General features: G+C 39.6%; 1 protein-coding gene across 3 annotated transcripts in view; it reads right to left on the bottom strand.

Annotated features, from left to right (window-relative positions):
- fscn2b (fascin actin-bundling protein 2b, retinal) overlaps positions 1 to 18,951 on the bottom strand; it is a 45,521-nt gene extending 26,570 nt beyond the window's left edge. For all 3 annotated transcript variants that reach the window (XM_072558593.1, XM_072558595.1, XM_072558594.1), the window contains exon 1: positions 17,347 to 18,951. In XM_072558593.1, the coding sequence (XP_072414694.1) occupies positions 17,347 to 18,169 (823 nt within the window). In that variant the 5' untranslated portion in view covers positions 18,170 to 18,951. The remainder of the gene's footprint in view (positions 1 to 17,346) is intronic.
- Positions 18,952 to 19,782: the final 831 nt, after the last annotated feature.

Genomic DNA, 19,782 nt, shown 5'->3' with positions numbered 1-19,782 from the left:
AATACAGAGAAATGATTTCCTTTGCTGGGGAATCAGAAAGAAAAGGCTTGGTCCTAAAATTAGTGCTAGGCAATGTAAGATAGGAAATCAGGTCACATATCACACAGAAGGCAGTAAAAATATGGAACACTCCTCATTAAAAAAATCTATGGATGCTGGATTAATTATATTGTTTAAGACAACTGATTAGATTAGATTACTTACAGTGTGGAAACAGGCCCTTTGGCCCAACAAGTCCACACCGCCCTGCCGAAGCGCAACCCACCCATACCCCTATATTTACCCCTTACCTAACACTACGGGCAATTTAGCATGGCCAATTCACCTGACCTGCACATCTTTGGACTGTGGGAGGAAACCGGAACACCCAGAGGAAACCCACGCAGACACAGGGAGAACGTGCAAACTCCACACAGTTAGTCGCCTGAGGCGGGAAATGAACCCAGATCTCTGGCGCTGTGAGGCAACAGTGCTAACCACTGTGCCACCGTGCCGCCCACTAACTGATAAGAGTTTTGTGAGAAAAAGGCAAAGAATGTGCAAAGGCAACAAGATGGAATTGAGGTACAAATCAGCCAAGATCTATCTGAATTGCAGATCAGACTAAGGGGCTGAATGGCTGTATCTGTGAATTAAAATGTCCAGTCCCTCTGACTGTAGGATTTTCTGGATATAAGACAGCTTTGGGAATAGGTTTTCATCAAACAGTTATACTGATAAATCATTCAATGTTCGGAGATCCCTAAAGATTCTGGGGTGTATGATGTAAAAAATTCCTCTTGTTCAGAGGTTCTTCCAGCCAAGTGTTACAATACTTCCTCAGTGTAATTGTTAGACGATTCTTGTCGAGAAGGGTTTAATCGTATTAACAGGAAAAGCCATTTGTTTTTGTCATGCTTCAATACCCTATGGATATAATTTTGCAATTCTTAAAGGAAAATTGAATCCACATTCTAACACACTACATTACAGATCAGCATGAGGCTCGACTATATATCTACTTAAAAACAATTTTTTGTCTGTTGTATTCTAACAGGGGCATTAACAGGTTAAAATATTGGAGAGAACAAGCTTGAATGAGCACACTAAACATTTGTACAATGAACATCACTGACAGTAATTTGTACTGTATTATCTGCTTATTTCAAAAAGTAAAGGAAATGAAATTTTAAACTTGTTTTTATTATATGTGGAGATTAGATATTGCCATCCTATGGAGAAGAAGCAAGTGATGAAGCTCTCCAACTATCACACGGTAGCACATGTGAATATTATTGTTTCCTTCAAACCTGTTCTCTACACATCAGACCAAGGCTCGACCATTAGCCAGGAGCAGTGTGATGAATTACAGTGCGTGACAAGAGTAGGAGGGTGCTGCAAAGTCAAGCAGTGATTTCTAAAGGAGCAAAAACAAACCACTCTATAAATTTCTAAAGAGCAATTCTCTTTTAATCATCGGTTTTTGTAATTTAATTGGCACAGACCTAAAAGCTATCAGATGGAATGTGGAAGATCAGCAACACAGAGTACCATTTACTTAAAAAAAGCACTCAGTGACATTGGACTGCAAAAATCCATGTTCTCAAAAGACTGTAGGTGATCACAAAATGGTTTAGCATTCATCATCATCCACTGTCACTCAGTGGGTATTGTTCCCTCTATGAAGCAATAAGTTATGGGCTTAAGTCCCAGTTCAGATCTTGAACAATGAAGTCAAGAATGACATTCTAGTGCAATACAGAAGGTGCGCTACACTGTTGGAAGTACTACCTTTTCAGGAGAAGTCAAACTGAGACATCAGGTAAATGTAAATGATTCGACAACACTATTTTGAAGCAGGGGAGTTTTCTCAATGCCCTGACCAAAATTTATCTCTGAAATAACATCATACAAAAGAAAAGTGGTAATTATTACACTGCTGTTTGTAGGAACTTGCAATCAGCTGCTGCATTCCTTACATTACAACAGGGACTGCACTTCAGAACAGTTCTTCAATTATTTTGAAAAAACATTGCAACATCTGGTAGTTGTGAAAGGTAAATGTAAGTCTTTCTTTTATTATTTTTCTTCCATGAACCAGAATGCTTGTCTCTGTAGAAATCACTAATTTGTTCCACCAGTGTCCATTGGGACAAATGAACCCATTCTGCCTCAACCATGGCTCCTAATCTCTGACTTAGTTCGTAAATAAACTAATATTGAAAAGTCCATGAGGGACTGTTATGACCAAATTAAGCTAGAATAATGCCAGAAGTAAAGACTAATAACAATTTTGTATTGGATACACTGAAACAGAAAAAAAAATTAGAATTCTACAGCCATTAATGGGGCTGATTGTTGCATAAAATGCAATGGATTTCTAATCTTTCAAAGTTATATGCATTTTCTCATTATGAATCTGGTTGTAGGCCTGTTAAACTATTTAATGAATGAGTGTTGTTTTTACGCTAATATGTATGAAAAAGTGTAATTTTGAGTATTGGTTAAGCATGTTCACAACAGTACTCTTGGATTTTATTTTTACATTTCTCAATTCACTTCAACTTCACCAGTCCAGAATTCTGTCCTGATGCACAGAGAATCAGTGTTTTTTTAAGCTCTAATGTTTTGAACAAAGCCATGCAACTCACAGCATCATTTAATATAGTTCCTTGGGAGAAGAAGCACGAGTAATGCAGTTTTTAGATAAATAAAACAGCTTTATGGTGTTTTATCACTGTTACATGTTTCAGATAAAAATCGCACAACACCAGGTTATAGTCCAACGACGCTCCTTCATCAGGTGATAGTGGAGGGCTCAATCCCTATCACCTGATGAAGGAGTGTCGCTCCGAAAGCTAGTGTGTTTCCAATTAAACCTGTTGAACTATAACCTGGTGTTGTGTGATTTTTAACTTTGTACACCCCAGTCCAACACCGGCATCTCCAAATCATGTTTCAGGTAAATGTCTTTCTTTGCAAGTTCTTACACTTGTATTTAGACATCCTAATGTCATTTTATAATCCAGAAAATTCCAAAGTCCAGAATGATTTGTGCTCAAGTAGTCCACATTGGAGAGACAACAGTGCATGTCCCATCAGCTGATTGAAGACGGTTACGGCATTGGAAGGAATGTTCACATCATGGCCTGTCAGACTCTTAATCAGCTTGGTAATCTACCCATGGCCCCACTGTATTCTCCAAAGGAATAGTATGAAAAGCATAAAAACCAGAACCAACAGGAATTATCCTTGTTTTAGACTATTATTTGAACCTTTTAAAACAAAATAGCAAGATGATGCAAAAACATGAACAAAATAAAATGGGAAACAGGACCATAGTACTGTAGGCTCGATTCTCTTATCCACTGAACTCTATCAATACAACTCCATGCTGGGAATGAAGATTTGTGATAGCTCATTTACTTTTTCCTTTGGCCCTCAAATGACAATGCATTTCCCAAATAAACATGAAGAGAAGAGGCACCTTAGGGAACGTTGATATGAGGAATCAAGGATGGAAGGAACCAGTTGAGAAATACAGAAATCATTTGATAAATCCTTTCCCACTTTTTGTGAAAACGTGTGTCACAGCAGGATGAATAGTTAGACTTACTGTGTACACTACATTATATGTGTACAATTTTATATTTCGTACAGTGTAAAAGCATTATAATGACAGGGCAGTTGCAACTCATGCTGTGATGATGTGAGAGTTCCTAGGTGGTTTCAGCATTTGCTGCATTCGCTAAAGCTCAAAGTAACTGTACATTAGGATCTGTGGGAGGTACACACGGGGGAGGTGGACAGCTTTCCAAGAGATGGTCTTCCCACTCATTCCATATTTCTTGTCATTTGCACCTCTGTAACATTAGGTGGAAGAAATGCCAGTGCATTTTGGTGTCTAGCATTTCTATGAATCACAGCAGGAAGGGATATAAGGAATACGAGCAGATGCAGGCTATTTAGCACACTGAGCATGCTCAGGCTTTCAAATAAGATCATGGATGACCTAATTGTGGCCTTAACTCCACTACCCCGACAGCCCCTCATTATTCTTGACTTTTAGATCACAAGATGTTGTCATCTTTTAAAAAGCTGCTAAGCCCAATATATAGGGCATAGAGCAGAATTTTTCTTTTCTAATATAACAAATTATTATTTAACAAACACTCAGGCCATGCAAATTTCCCTCTTCTTAAATCTTCAACAACTATCACAGATCAGCAGGTGGCAGAGATGAATTAGCCCCACTATTATGGCGTAAGAGTGAAGGATTCAAGGAGAAAAGGCATCCAAATAAAATCCCTTCAGAGTGAGCTGAAGGACTGTGAAGAGTTGGGCATGTTGCTGAGAGTATGGACTGTTTTCTGTCTTCCTACAGGTGTATGTAAATGCAAAGTGAACTGACTGCCTGTCCTCCATATTTCAATAAATAATTAAAAGTCACATCGATTTATTAACAAGTCTATTGATCTTAATATCACAATGTCCACTTGGAAATACTGGCATGAAGAGACAGGTGGGAGAAGACTTTATAAAGGCCTACATGAACAAAGGTGGAAAAGAACATCGAGATCTCATTTGATTTAAAATAATGTGCTTGAAAGCCACCACAGTTCAGACAGCATGTTAGGAGAAAAGACATCTTCATATTTTGTGTGAAAGACCTTTGATCAGGCTTTGTCAGTTGTTTCTCCGTAAAGATGCTGTCTGATCTATTGTGCATTTCAGCATTTTCTGACTTTGTTAACTTTTTGGAAAAAAACATTGGACTTAATTTGTTAATCTTAAAATACCATTTGTCAAGATAATGCAATATAATTTTAAATAACAAACCATCCCTTTTTGCACTACTTATTCCTAATATTAGTCCTACGAAATTGCAAGCAGATATATTTGTGAAATAATATATTAAGGGTGAATCTGTCACAACTCAACACCTGTATTGTACAAAATTGGTCTTGCTGGTAAGTCATGTTCATAGGTCTACAAGGGCACAACTATAGTTAGATATCTAATGAGTAATGAAGCAGATTTAATTGAGTGCTCTTGTGGTGCTCCACTCTGAACCAGGAGGCCTCAGTTCCAATCCTGCTTGCTCCAGTGGTGTATAATAACAACAATTCGGAAAATACAATGAAACAGGTTAGTGAGTTAAGCTGAATAGGGGTGAGCACCTTGAGAATAGTGATCTTAAATTTACACAATGTAAGATTTTACCTAGAAAAGGAAAAGGTCAGCATTAGCACAGATTTTAAAAAGGTGAGGAGTGAGCTAACCACAATAGGGTTAGTGAGATTAGCACACATATCTGTTGAACAACAATGGGAAGTCATGAGTTAATACATGCCACTAAAAATTATGGAAGCTGTTAGTCATTCACAATACCATGGATGAAAAATAAGATTAGAAACCATTTAAAATTGAAGATGACCTATGAGGTCTATATGCACAATAGCAATAATATTTTTTTTTAAATTGAGAAAAGTGATAAAAAGGGAACAATGGTAGGATAAGAATGTTTGAAAGGAAATGAGTATTATTTTTACAAAAAAGTGGTGTATTATAAGAATAGTATTAAAGAGAAAATTATTAAAAGTAACATGGGAGATGATTGAGTTTAATGATTACATTAGAATTTGCTAATGGTTAATGGTTAGATTCTCTGACGAATAGATGATAGTCATGCTAATGGAAGGCAGTGCTTTGGCCTAAAGGGAAGCATGATAGAATTCTGAAGAGAAATGAGTGAGTCAATTAGAAAGGCCTAGAAATTATATTTCACATCTCTATTTAGTGATGTCTCTATTGCAGAGGAAATAGAGTGCAGCCAACATTTTATAAATTTTAAGGTATAACTAATCATAGACTGATTAATTTAACATCTGTGGTAGAGAAACTTGTAGAGTTTTTAATGAAAAGTAAAATTAAAATATATCTAGATGAACTAGAGAAACTAATTTGATATGGCCAACATGTATTTCAAAAGGGATGATTGTGCTTGGCAAACCTGCATAATTGGAGGAGGAAACAAGTGTGGAAAATGGGACATGCAGTAGATACAGTCCACACAGACCTTCATAAAGCCCATTGACAAGGTACTGCTTGACAAAGAGAAAAGTAAAGAGAATTAGATGAAGACAGCGAATTCTAACTAAACATTTTTACGAGTGCAAAACTAGAGTGACAAATTTGAAATGGAATCCTGAAACAAAAGTTGAGTTAATGCTCACTCCTGATGCAGAAATGAGCTCCAAGGTAATTTAGCATTTGTAATTCTGCTGACCAACCTCCCAATGGCTCAGAGTGGGTTGTGATTTTTGGTGGTGGTGGTGGTGATGGTGGAGGGGGGGCGCGGAAATCAGAAAATCATGTGACCCACAGACTGCCTGAATAGACTACGTAAAAAGCAGAATCTTCTACCAAAGCTGTCCCATTGGATCTCTCAGTTGGTCACTATGTGAGGTAGGGATCCTAATCTTTCATTAAGAGGACAAAGGGGCACTTAGGAACACCAGCCTAATCCAATTTTCCCAGTCTCTGCCTCTCGAATCAATTAGCTCATTTCTCTTTAAATGTATAGCTTCTTCATAGCTTATTTTGATCTCTTTTATCGTGGAACCATCAACTAATATTACACTAGAAGTGTCAATTTGTGCAGAGTGTGACACTTGCAGCTCTAACTAGGAAGTCATGGCTTCAAGCTTCACTCATAGAATGATACAACACAGAAAATTGACTATTTGGCCACCATATTAATGCTAGGACATCCACAGCATAGTTTAGGTCAACATCTTAATGCAGAACTGCAGTGTTGCATTGCTTGAGGTGTCACTTTCTCGATGAGCTGTGATGCAATGATATTATAAAATCAGCTTTTCTGATATCTAACTCAACATTCTTTCCTCAAATAACATTATCAAAGACAAATGAATTGCTCTTTCATTTTATTGCTACTTTTGGCAACTTTCTGTCCACAATATAACTAGTGGTTAGTGGTGCTGGAAGAGCACAGCAGTTCAGGCAGCATCCAAGGAGCAGCGAAATCGACGTTTCGGGCAAAAGCCCTTCATCAGGAATGCCCGAAATGTCGATTTCGCTGCTCGTTGGATGCTGCCTGAACTGCTGTGCTCTTCCAGCACCACTAATCCAGTATTTGCTTTCCAGCATCTGCAGTCATTGTTTTTACCTCTACTGCATCTTAAGACCAACTGTACAGCAAAGTAATTTATTATATTTGTAGTTTGAGATGTGAGGTCTTTGATGAGGTTCTATGTAAGTATGGCTTCTTTCTTAGGCCAGTAACAATAATAAAATTGCAAATGAGAAACATTAGATATGATAATGAATGGGTGAATGTAATAATGAAAGGATAGATTTTCCTTGCAGGCAAAATTTAAGCTTTCCTAACCATTGGCTGACACTTCAAATTGCTGTGGATGCTATATTTCTTTAAAGAGAGGGTAGAATGTCTGAACTACAAGAAAGCCAAATCTACATTTGGAGGCATTGGTGAGATAAATGGCAATGGATTTTTGTAATTCGTTTGTTCCAGAGTTGACACATTTTTCAAAGTCATAAAACAACCTAGGATGGATGCACTCATTGCTAGTGTTCTAATTTACCTGCCATTGATGAAAAATCACAGAAAATCTTAAATGGTGCCAGATCTCCACATCAAAAGGCACGGAGGCATATTAGATTAAGAAAATGATTTAAAATGGAAAGTTCTGACTTCTTCTCAGGGACTTTAGATGGTCAAAAGTGACTGTCCCATTATAAAATGCCAATTCTATTTATCAATTTTAAAAATAGGCTGTAATAGTAGAGTTGAAAAAAATCACCAGGTAATCTGTGTTCAATGGCTAGCTCTCTTCCAACTTAGGTTTATTTCAAATTTCAAACAATACTATTTTGCTAGTCTTTTTCATTGAGGCCAAGCTCCATACATCTCAATTGCAAGATCAACAGGTTAACCTGTACTAAATATCGTGGAGAATTTATCATTAATACGTTTGTTGCTCTCAGCGCTACAGATCTGCTCTCTGGAATAATCTACCAATGCTTATAAAAGTACCGCCCACATGGAGACAATTACATCCTCCCTTGCTTCTACAATGTACTGAAGGAAGCATACAGAAAGCAGGTTTACTGTCTGGGATGATTCCAGTAAACTGACAATATGAAAGTTACACCTTGCCTCCCTCTGCTGTGATCCCTGTTGCAAAATACACATATGTCAATATAAAATTGAGGCAGCATTAGACTTGATTATGATTAAAGTCTCAGGACAATTTCCAGTATGAAGTGCAACTAGTTAGCTAAATGAGTTTGTCATTAAAATTAGAAAGTCTGTGTATTCATTTCACTTTCTGGGTAGAAATAACTTGAAAAACATATCAAACCAGATGACAGGGTTGTCACTGTTTGGACCATAAAACTTTGTACTGTGGGAAACCAATATGAACAGCAAATACTCCCAGGTTAAGTTTTATTCTTTTGATCCATAGTAAAGCTCTCCTTCTTGTCTCCAACAATTGGTTTCAACTCCAAATTCCACACAGCACTGAAAAACCTGACAGAAATTTCCTTCTGATGTAGAATCACTGACAGTAGAACCTTTGTGTCTGCCATTGCTGATTCAACCAGAGCTTTGATGCTTTGGCAGGATTTTAACTACAAGATGTGAACAGGTGTAGATGGCTGCAGGTGAGGGGTTAAAAAAGGGAAAAATATTGACATGACCCAGTTGACTTCTACATTTATGGCGTATGGAAAACCCCTTTGTAATGGGTCAGTGGCTAAATATGAAGCCTCTTCAGTAATTAAAGTATGGATTATTCCTGTAAAATGCTGTCTGTCCCTTTAAACTGAAAGCTGCTGTTTTCTTCATAACCTTGAAAATGTCCAAAATGTCCCTTGCAGTTGCAACAGTTTTTCAAATTTCAGTTGATAAAAATTCCCTGCATAATGATGCAAAAATAACTGGAGAAGATATTACTAATCATTTTTAGAAAATGTTTTTACAATCTTACTTCAATTTAACTGAAAACCTATTATGAGTGTGCATTCTGTAGAACGTATCAAATGAGTTGGGCAGCCTTGGTCAACAAATCTACAAGTCATAAGCCGATAGCACTGACTCGCCCCTAATGTGGCATTGATTGGCAACATTGCTTAGAACATAGAATTTAGAATAGTACAGTACAAGAACAAGCCCTTCTTCCCATGATGTTGTGCCAAATATGACACCAAGTTAAACTGATCCCTTCTGCTGAACCAGGGTCCATAGCCCTCCATTCCTTACTTATTCATGTCCTTATCTAAAAGTCCCTTAAACGCCCCTAATCGTATCTACCTCCACCACCACCTCGAGCAGCACATTCTCAACACCTATCATTCTCTATTTAAATAAAATTGCCTCTCACATTTCTTTTGAATGTCCCACTCTTCCCCTAAATGCTTGCCCTCTAGTATGAGGAAAAGTGGAAGATTCTAGTGTTGTAGGGGTACTTAGATTGGGCACATTGTTGAGTTGGAGTAGAGGAACTTTATTCTTTGGGTGGAAGTGCTTAACCTGGGAGCAGGTAGTCCCTCTATAATCAGATTAGATTCCCTACAGTGTGGAAATAGGCCCTTCATCCCATCAAGTCCACACCGACACTCTGAAGAGTAACGCACCCAGACCCATTTCCCTCTGTCCAGAAGTCATAGCTGTGCAAGTGAAAGCTATGAGAAATCAAAGCCAGGCTATTGTATCAGTGTCAGTCATATTTGCACTGAGAAGTCACTAGGATCTACCGAGATGGAGCTAAAAGGCCTGGGACTGGAAATGAATCAATACATCAATTGTGTTAGGGGACTCTCTAATCTGAGGCACTGACAGATGTTTCTATGGCCTGCAGCGAAAAATCAGAATGGTGAGTTGTCTCCCTGGTGCCAGGACCAAGGATTCTCAGAGAGGGCGCAGAATGTTCATCAAGGGGGAGATGGCCTAACAGGAGGTAATTGTACACACCGGAACCAACAACATAGGAAGGGAAAAGGATGAGATTCTGAAGGGAGAATATAGAGAATTAGGCAGGAATTTAAAAAGGAAGTCCTTGAGAGTAGTAATATCTGGATTAACCCCGGTGCTATGAGCTAATGAGAGTATGAATAGGAGGATAGAGCAGATTAATGCGTGGCTGAGGAGCTGGTGTATAGAAGAATTCACATTTTTGGATCATTGGAATCTCTTTTGGGGTAGAACTGACCTGGACAAGAAAGATGGATTGTACCTGAATTGGAAGGGGACTAATATATTGGCAGGGAGATTGGCTAAAGCAGCTCAGGAGGATTTAAATTAGCAAGGTTGGGGGTGGGGGTTGGACCCAGGGAGATAGTGAGGAAAGAGATCAGTCTGAGACTGGTACAGTTTATAAAAGAAGTGAGTCAAACAGTCAGGGCAGGCAGGGACAAAGCAGAGAACAAGGTAGGACTAATAAGTTAAACTGCATTTATTTGCAAGAGGCCTAACAGGGAAGGCAGATGAACTCAGGGCATGGTTACGAACCTGGGACTGGTATATCATAGCAATTACAGAAGCATGGCTCAGGGATGGACAGAACTGGCAGCTTAATATTCCAGGATACAAATGCTACAGGAAGGACAGAAAGGGAGGCAAGACAGGAGGGGGTGTAGCGTTTTTGATAAGGGATAGGATTACAGTTGTACTCAAGGAGGATATTCCCGGAAATACATCCAGGGAAGGTTTTTGAGTGGAACTGAGAAATAAGATAGGGATGATCAACTTATTGGGATTGTATTATAGACCCCCTAATAGAGGGAAATTGAGAAACAAATTTGTAAGGAGATTTCATTTATCTGTAAGAATAATAGGGTGGTTGTGGTAGGGGATTTTAACTTTCCAAATTTACACTGGGACTGCCATAGTGTTAAGGGTTTAGATGGAGAGGAATTTGTTAAGTATGTACAAGAAAAGTTTATGATTCAGTGTGTGGATGTACCTATTAGAGAAGGTGCAAAACTTGACCTACTCTTGGGAAATAAGTCAGGGCAGGTGACTGAGGTGTCAGTAGGGAGCACTTTGGGGCCAGTGACCATAATTCTATTAGTTCAAAAATATTGGTGGAAAAAAATAGACCAGATTTAAGAGTTGAAGTTCTAAATTGGAGAAAGGCTAATTTTGATGGTATTAGACAAGAACTTTCAAAAGTTGATTGTAGGTAGATGTTCGCAGGTAAAGGGATGGCTGGAAAATGGGAAGCCTTCAGAAATGAGATAACGAGAGTCCAGAGAAAGTATATTCCTGTTAGGGTGAAAGGAAAGGCTAGTAGGTATAGGGAATGCTGGATGACTAAAGAAACTGAGGGTTTGGTTAAGAAAAAGAAGGAAGCATATGTCAGGTATAGACAGGATAGATCGAGTGAATCCTTTGAAGAGTATAAAGGCAGTAGGAGTATACTTAAGAGAGATATCAGGAGGGCAAAAAGGGGACATGAGATAGCTTTGGCAAATACAGTTAAGGAGAATCCAAAGGTTCTTACATTAAGGATAAAAGGGTAACTAGGGAGAGAAAAGGGGCCCTCAAATATCAGCAAGGCGGCCTCTGTGTGGAGCAGCAGGAAATGGGGGAGATACTAAATGAATATTTTGCATCAGCGTTTACTGTGGAAAAGGACATGGAAGGTATAGCATGTAGAGAAATAGTTGGTGACATCGTGAAATATGTCCATATTACAGAGGAGTAAGTGCTGGATGTCTTGAAACACAAAAGTGGATAAATCCCCAAGACCTGATCAGGTGTACCCTAGAACTCTTTGGGAAGCTAGGGAAGTGATTACTGAACGACTTGTTGAGATATTTGTATCATTGATAATCACAGGTGAGGTGCCGGATGACTGGAGGTTGGCTAATAAGGTGCCACTATTTAAGAAAGATGGTAAGGACAAGCCAGGGAACAATAGACCGGTGAGCCTGATGTCGGTGGTCGGCAAGTTGTTGGAGGGAATCCTGAGAGACAGGATGTACATGTATTTGGAAAGGCAAGGACTGATTATGGATAGTCAACATGGCTTTATGGATGGGAAATCGTGTCTCACAAACTCGATTGAGTTTTTTGACAAAGTAACAAAGAGGATTGATGAAGGTAAAGCAGTGAACATGATCTATATAGACTTCAGGAAGGCGTTCAACAAGGTTCCCATGGGAGACTGGTTAGCAAGGTTAGATCTCATGGAACACAGGGAGAACGAGCCATTTGGATACAGAACTGGCTCAAAGGTAAAAGACAGAGGGTGGTGGTGGAGGGTTGTTTTTCAGACTGAAGGCCTGTGACCAGTAATGTACCACAAGGATGGTGCTGGCTTCACTGCGTTTCGTCATTTAAATAAATGATTTGGGTGTGAGTATAGGAGATATAGTTAGTAAGTTTGTAGATGACACCAAAATTGGAGGTGTAGTGGATAGTGAAGAAGATTACCTCAGATTACAACGGGATCTTGATCAGATGGACCAATGGGCTGAGGACGGCAGATGGAATTTAATTTAGATAAATGCGAGGTACTGCTTTTTGGGAAAGCAAATCTTAGCAGGATATATACACTTAATGGTAAGGTTCTAGGGAATGTTGCTGAACAAAGAGACCTTGGAGTGCAGGTTCATAGCTCCTTGAAAGTAGAGTCGCAGGTAGGTAGGATAGTGAAGAAGGCATATGGTATTCTTCCCATTATTGGTCAGCGTATTGAGTACTGGAGTTGTGAGGTCATGTTGTGGCTGTACAGGACATTGGTTAGGTCACTTTTGGAATATTGCGTGCAATTCTAGTCTCCCTCCTATCAGAAGATGTTCTGAAACTTGAAAAGATTTACAAGGATATTGCCAAGGTTGGAGAAATTGAGCTCCTGGGAGAGTTTAAATAGGGTGGGGTTGTTTTCCCTGGACCATTGGAAGCTGAGGGGTGACCTTATAGAGGTTTATAAAATTATGAAGGGCATGGATAGGATAAATAGACAAAGTCTTTTCCCTGGACTGGGGGAATCCAGAACTAGAGGGCATAGATTTAGGGTGAGAGGGGAAAGACATAAAAGAGATCTAAGGGGCAACGTTTTCATGCAGAAGGTGGTACGTGTATGGAATGAGCTGCCAGAGGAAGTGGTGGAGGCTAGTACAATTGCAACATTTGAAAGGCATTTGGATGGGTATATGAATAGAAAGGGTTTGGAGGTTTATGGGCTGGGTGATGGCAGGTGGAACTAGATTGGGTTGGGATACCTGGTCGGAATGGACAGGTTGGGCCGAAGGGTCTGTTTCCATGCTGTACATCTCTATGACTCTAAATGCCTTGTTAATGGCAGAAACACGCCATTAACAGTTAATAAGCAGCTTCTTAACTTAAACTTAAGTCAAACAAGCTAGATGTTGAGAAATCTTGACATGGTGAGCAGGGTTTATTAGCTGTAAGAGAGGTTGGACAAACTTGGATTGTTTTTGGCAGAGCATCAGAGGCTGAGGGAGGTCCTGATAGAAAGATATAAAATTATGTGAGGCATGGATAGCGTGGATAGTCAGAGTCTTTTTCCAGGGTGGAAATGTCAAATACTAGGGGACATAGGTTTAAGGCGAGACGAGCAATGTTTAAAGGAGATGTGTGAGGAAAGTTTTTTGACAGAGAAGGCAGTAGGTCCCTCGAATGCGCTGCCAGGGAAGGTGGTAGAAACAGATATGATCATAAAGTTTAAGAGGCATTTAGACAGAAACATAACCAGGCAATGAACAGAAGGACACAGAGTGTGGGCAGGCTGATGGGATTAGATTAGAATGGCATTATGGTCAGCACAGTCATGGCACACTGACTGGCCCGTTCCTGTGCTATACTGTTCTATATTCTATGTTCTAAAAGGGACGAGGGGCCACATGTCGGGTAGCCTGCCATCCAGTTTGACTGTGTATTGGACTGGGCTGGCATGTTCTGAGTTGTGGTCTTCACTGCTGGTCCTGGATGAAGAGGAAAATCGTTAAGTGCACTTAAGGAAGTGGCCCTATGAATACTGGATGCATTGGTGGTCATCTTCCAAGATTCTTTAAATTTTGGAATAGTTCATACAGGTTGGAGGGCAGATACTGTAATCCCATTACTTAAAAAGAGAGATAGGGAGAAAGCAAAGAATTATAGGTCAATGACTATGACATTGGTAATGGGGAGAAAGTGAGGACTGCAAGATGCTGGATATCAGAGTCGAGAGTGTGGTGCTGGAAAAGCACAGCAGGTCAGGCAGCATCCAAGGAGCAGAGAATCAATGTTTTGGGCAGAAGCACTTCATTCCAGAAATGAAGGGAAAGGATTCTGATACAGGAACAAGGATGTCTTGATACAGGGCATTGATGAGGCCATACCTGGAATGTTTTAGTCTCCTGTTTTAAGGAGAGTTTGCTAAATTAATTCCTAGGGTGGAGGGACTGCTGTATGAGGAGAGATTGAGTCAGTTATGTTTATATAAAATGGAGTTTTGAAAGATGAAGGACTAGAAACCTATAAAATTCAAATAGGACTAGAGGGTGGTTGTAATGTGGAATCTGCTGCCTGAGAGCATGGTGGAAGGAGGTACTCTCACAATGGTTAAAAGCATCTGGACAAGCACTTAAAATAACAGGGCATAGTAGCTATGGACCAAGTGCAGGTAAATGGGATTAGTACAGTTTTGTGTTTGTTGGTTGGCTAGACATAATGGCCAATTGTATGAGTCAATGACTAGACAGGTTAGATGCAGGAAGGATGTTGGGGTCTCCAGAACCAGGAGTCATTGTTTAAGTATAAGGGGCAAATCATCTAGGACTGAGGTGAGAAAACATTTCCTCACCCAGAGAGTGGTGAGTCTGGAGTTCACTACCACTAAGGTTGAGGCCTAAACATTGTGTTTCAAAAAGGAATTAAATATTCCTCTTGTGGCTCAAGGGATCTCAGGACATTGGGGCACGGTTTAGGATATTGAGCTCCTGATGATCAGCTATGATCATATTGAATGGGGGAGCAGGGTTGAGGGGTCGAATCGCCTATTCTTGCTCCTATCTTCTCTGTTTCCATGTAAACCCTGTTTCTGCATCATCCTATCCAGTAGGACCTCCAGATCCCTGCAGCATGTTGGAACACTGATTACTCCAAGTCTGCCATGTTTGGGTCAAATGTCAGGAACTCTGAAAGACAGTGCTTGTCTGATGCACAACTGGCTTTTATGGATGGCATGGGCTTAAGGGACACCAGTTAATTCTGGGATACCTGTGCAATGGCAGGTTGTTCTGGAATCGGCAGGTGTTAGGATGGGGCTGGAATCAGACATGAGGGATGCTATAGAGGCAGGGTAGGTAATTAATAAAGTATGTTTGGTAAGATATGATGAGAAAACTAATTAGGCCTCACAGTGAACAATCATCCAAAGAACACAATGCAATTTTCTCTTTGCCAAAAAATCATAAGATTCAGCCCAGAGTTTCAAATAATGTGATAACAAGGTGTGTCACAAATACTATAATGTTCATTTCTGAATTAAATCCATCCCTGTTTACATGAGCTAAATTGAATTGAATTCCACTACCTAAAGATGATAAAAATTGGTCAAGAATGTGAAGAGAGCATTGGAAATTTGGCTGATGCCCAGATATAGAGGGCTGAGGGCCCTGCACGGTAATTATAGGATATTTTGGAACATGTGAGGCCCCCATGGCCAACAAGCTCATTGGTATAACAGAGGTCAGGAGAGACCAACATCAGGGATTACCAGTTTGCCAGCTATCAGAACAATCCATCATGGGTTAAATAGGATACACTTCATAAAACAGGGGTGTACCTACCATTTTAACAGGAGTAGAGGATCCACCTAGGGGACCTTGATAGGATTGTGGTCTGAAGAGAAGATCAGGATTTTTTTCAAATCATTGCCATAGTGATACTTCCAAGAGATCTCCAGCAAAGTCAATTTGTCCTGTCAATCTTCTATTGCACTTTCTGATATCTCTTCTTGGAGAAAGTTCTCAGTGGCTTACTAATGGTGCTGGTGTAGCCAGAACTAAATTAATAAAGAGTCCTCCTACTGAGACCATGTAATTAAATGGAATCAAAGACAGAAGCCGCTCCTTTATATTTTCAACCACAAATTTTGTCATGATAAAGTTGTTTTAGAAGGGGAAACTACATGTAGGGAAAGAGCTGTTTGAACTGCTGAAGTCGATTTTCAGTGAAATGCTATTTATGCTGCATAAGTCTTGTTTAAATTTCATACAATGTTAATCTCATTAAACAATTGATATCTGTGGAATTGTTGACGCTGTGATCTACCTCCAGACAGAGCAGTCTTCCTCCAAAACCTTGCCTTGGTTACTATTTATTGTATATGAACATTAGAAATGGGGTACATACTGGCTGCTGCACACTTGGAGGATTGGGCATTCACCAGTCAAGATTCAACAGTATTCAGGCATCCCAACTATGCTATCATGCAAGTTTTACCATTGTGTCCAACATATTTTTAATGAATAGATCAAGGTTTACAAAATTTGTTTAAAAAGTGAGAATTAATTCACTGCCAGGAAATGTGCAATTTCACATTCCAGTCAATGGCTGCAAGCCTCTTTCCTGAAGAAGGGCTTTTGCCTGCTCCTCGGATACTGCCTGGCCTGCTCTGCTTTTCCAGTACCACTCTAATCCAGGCAAGCCTAAATGTGACAATACATGATTCTTTCAAATGTTTATTGTCATTGGAATATGCCTTATCAGAACCTCTACAATATACAAAATCTATTCAGAACAGCATAGAGAAGAAAATTCCTGAGACTAGTTAATGGTCTACCAGTCTTCAGAGACCTTCTTTAAAGCTCCTAACAAAGGTTAGCTCCAGTAAATCAAGAAGAAAAAGTAGAACCTACTGCATCATGTAAAAGAGTAAATTTTAAGCATGGATTTCTAGAAACAGAATGCATTCCAAATTGTTTTTTTTTGTTTGCCTGTATAGGTCTACAACATTTAACTTGGCAAATAGGTTGCATTACTTTTCAAAATATTTAATTGGAATCAAAAGACTCCATTTCCTAGGGCGTTATTAGAAACATTTTAACATCTCCCAGAAGGAGGAATGTACTACTTTCTCCTTATATACTGCAATGATTGATTAAGTACTAACTTTCACAAATAAATTCATAGGAAGAATAATATTCCCTTGTAAACATGCAATCTAAAATTTAATGATTTTAGCTGCAGTTGAGATATTTTCTAGTCAACCTGTTTAGAGATGCTATTACACACCTCTGAAGCAGATGGGATTTGAACCGTAGCCTCCTTAGGGACATTACCACTCTGCCCAAGCTCCTCACCTTGTCTGATGGACACCAGGCGGCCATTTGAAGCTCGTAAAATCACTTGAGGATGACTCTGCTCCAGATCAAAAAGGTCATCTTTACCAGGCTTGGAATTTCGTCCGGATCTTAGCATACCAGTTGGTCCCATTGCACTCAAGTATTTTCCTTCATGATCCTTGAAGGCGATCTTCCCAGCTTTAAATTCCAAAGTGTAGTCAGTGCCCTGATCACGTTTCTTAATCAGCTTTCCATCATTTCTGAGAAACCTATTGTCACAGGTTTGGATGCTGTACTTTTTCTCTTGGTAAATCAAGGTGATGAGAGCATCCACACCCCAAGGAATGTCACTGTCAGCTGATAGCTCACCTTCTTGGGCTGACAGATGGGCATATCTTTTGCGACTGACACTTAGAAGGTTGGCTTGAGGGTGGCTGGCGAGGTGGATGGACCAAAGTTCGGACTCAGTGATAGTCTGTGCAAAGCATGAGAGATGGTCTTCAGATCCACCAAAGTACCGTTTGTGAGGTTCAGACTGCAGAGTCCATCTGCCATCGGCATGGGCAATAACGGTGAATCTGCAGTCAGTGTCAGGTTTCTCTGCCTCACATGACACATTGCCATCCTTATTAGCCAACAGGTACCGCCCAAGGTGGCTCTTGAAAAAGACCACTGAGTTGTTCCCTTCATCCTGTTCCAGCATCCAGATTTGCTTCTTCTTCAGACTGACACCAGATGCATTTACTTTGAAACCAAACGCCTCTGCTGTAAGGTACTTATTGCTACAATTAATTAAGCCAAACTGGATCCGTAAAGCTTGGTGGGTACCGTTTGTGGGCATTTTTGTTCTTTCAGGTTGATTTCCTTCTCACTGTGAAACTTCTGAATGTTTATTTTTGCAATAACTCTGAACTGGAAGCAACAGAGGCACTTTTGTTTAGATCTGCTCCTGACAGATTTGTAGTGGACCAAATATCTAAAACACCTAAATCCGCGAGAAGCAGTCACTGACGTCAGCTTCAATGTCCCAGTTCCCAAACCTCTTCACTTACCTACACAATGCTTTGGTAAATCTTTTAATTGCAATCATCCAGAGGTACCTCAGAAAATAATTGTCATGTTCTGAAGACTTCGTACTTCAGATTGGCTTTTTTTTGTACTTGTCCCAGATGCTGCAGGCTGCTCTAATCGTTCATGCTGTGGATTATAGGCTCACAGATTTTAATAAACTGCCAATGCTTTGTAATTAATAGCAGAGCTTGCTGGCACAACAAAAGGAGTTTTATGTGGAACAGTGGTCCTTTTGTGTGTTTCCTTTCCTTCCTTCGCGTTCCAGTGGACACGTTTCTTCAAACGTAGTTAATCGGTTGTAATATCCTTCCTTCTATAATTCTTTTTCAGTTCACTTTTGTACACCAGCGTGCCCAGTCTCTCAGAAACATCGCTCTGCTTAGCTCACCACCTACCTGTCGCTCTGAATTCTCGTGCGGTATTTCAGATGAAAAACCAGGTGACATGTGATAGCCTTCCGTGTAAGCGGGTTGTTGAGGTGTCCTCTTTCTTTTTGCGGGAGTGTAAAATTACTCTGTTCTCTGATTCCTCTCCCCCTGTCACCTGCAGCCTTCTCCAGTTTTACTGTTTAATCCTATTTACCATTATCCCAGGGCCTCTATTTCTCGTCTTTAATCCTTTGATCCTTTCTTATTCCAAAATATCTTACTCCAGCTGCACTAATTCTACCTTTAGTTGTGCATTTCCCTGGTAAAAAAGATACATTACAAAAAAAAAGTGGAACATTAACTCATAGGTGTATAATCAGCAGTCAATTCAAGAACATGGCACAATATGCCCTGTGTATCACTACTGTTCCTAGCTAATGTCTGAAATTCTAATTTACATGCACATCAACGTATACTGAGAGACTTCAAAACTTTGCCTGTGAACAAAGCAAACTCTGGCACGAAATCAACTGCATTTTTATGGCAAGTTATGAATGCTATACACATATCAATTCCTCTTCTCAGCTCCAAATTATTAACAAACACTGAAGAAAATTTAAGCTCCAAACAAAAGTTTTATTGTTTAAGTTCCAAAAATAGTGGGAATCAAGAGTGGATTCTGCATAAATTCATAATATTCACTATAAGTGGTAACACTATTTTTGTTCAAGCTTCTGGTCATAAGCATGGTGATATTTTGAGTTACAAAGGATACTCTATACATTTAGTTTTCTTTCAGTTTCATTGTGATGGAGTCATTCTACTGTCATTCTTAGATCATGAACATGCACCATTGAACAGCCTTGCGGGATCACCTATTGATTTAGAAACAAAGGGAAGACTGACATTTTAAAGAGAGACACAAATGATAGACAGTAATGGAGAAATACAAGTCCACTCCAAAGCTTAGAAAGGGAGAGGAAGATTCTTTATTGCATTAGTCACAAACAGCCCC

This window comes from Chiloscyllium punctatum, chromosome 39, assembly GCF_047496795.1.
Source record: "Chiloscyllium punctatum isolate Juve2018m chromosome 39, sChiPun1.3, whole genome shotgun sequence".
NCBI classification, from domain to species: Eukaryota; Metazoa; Chordata; class Chondrichthyes; order Orectolobiformes; family Hemiscylliidae; genus Chiloscyllium; species Chiloscyllium punctatum.
Note: the sequence above shows the minus strand (reverse complement) of the source record. Positions and strands in the feature narration are given on the sequence as shown.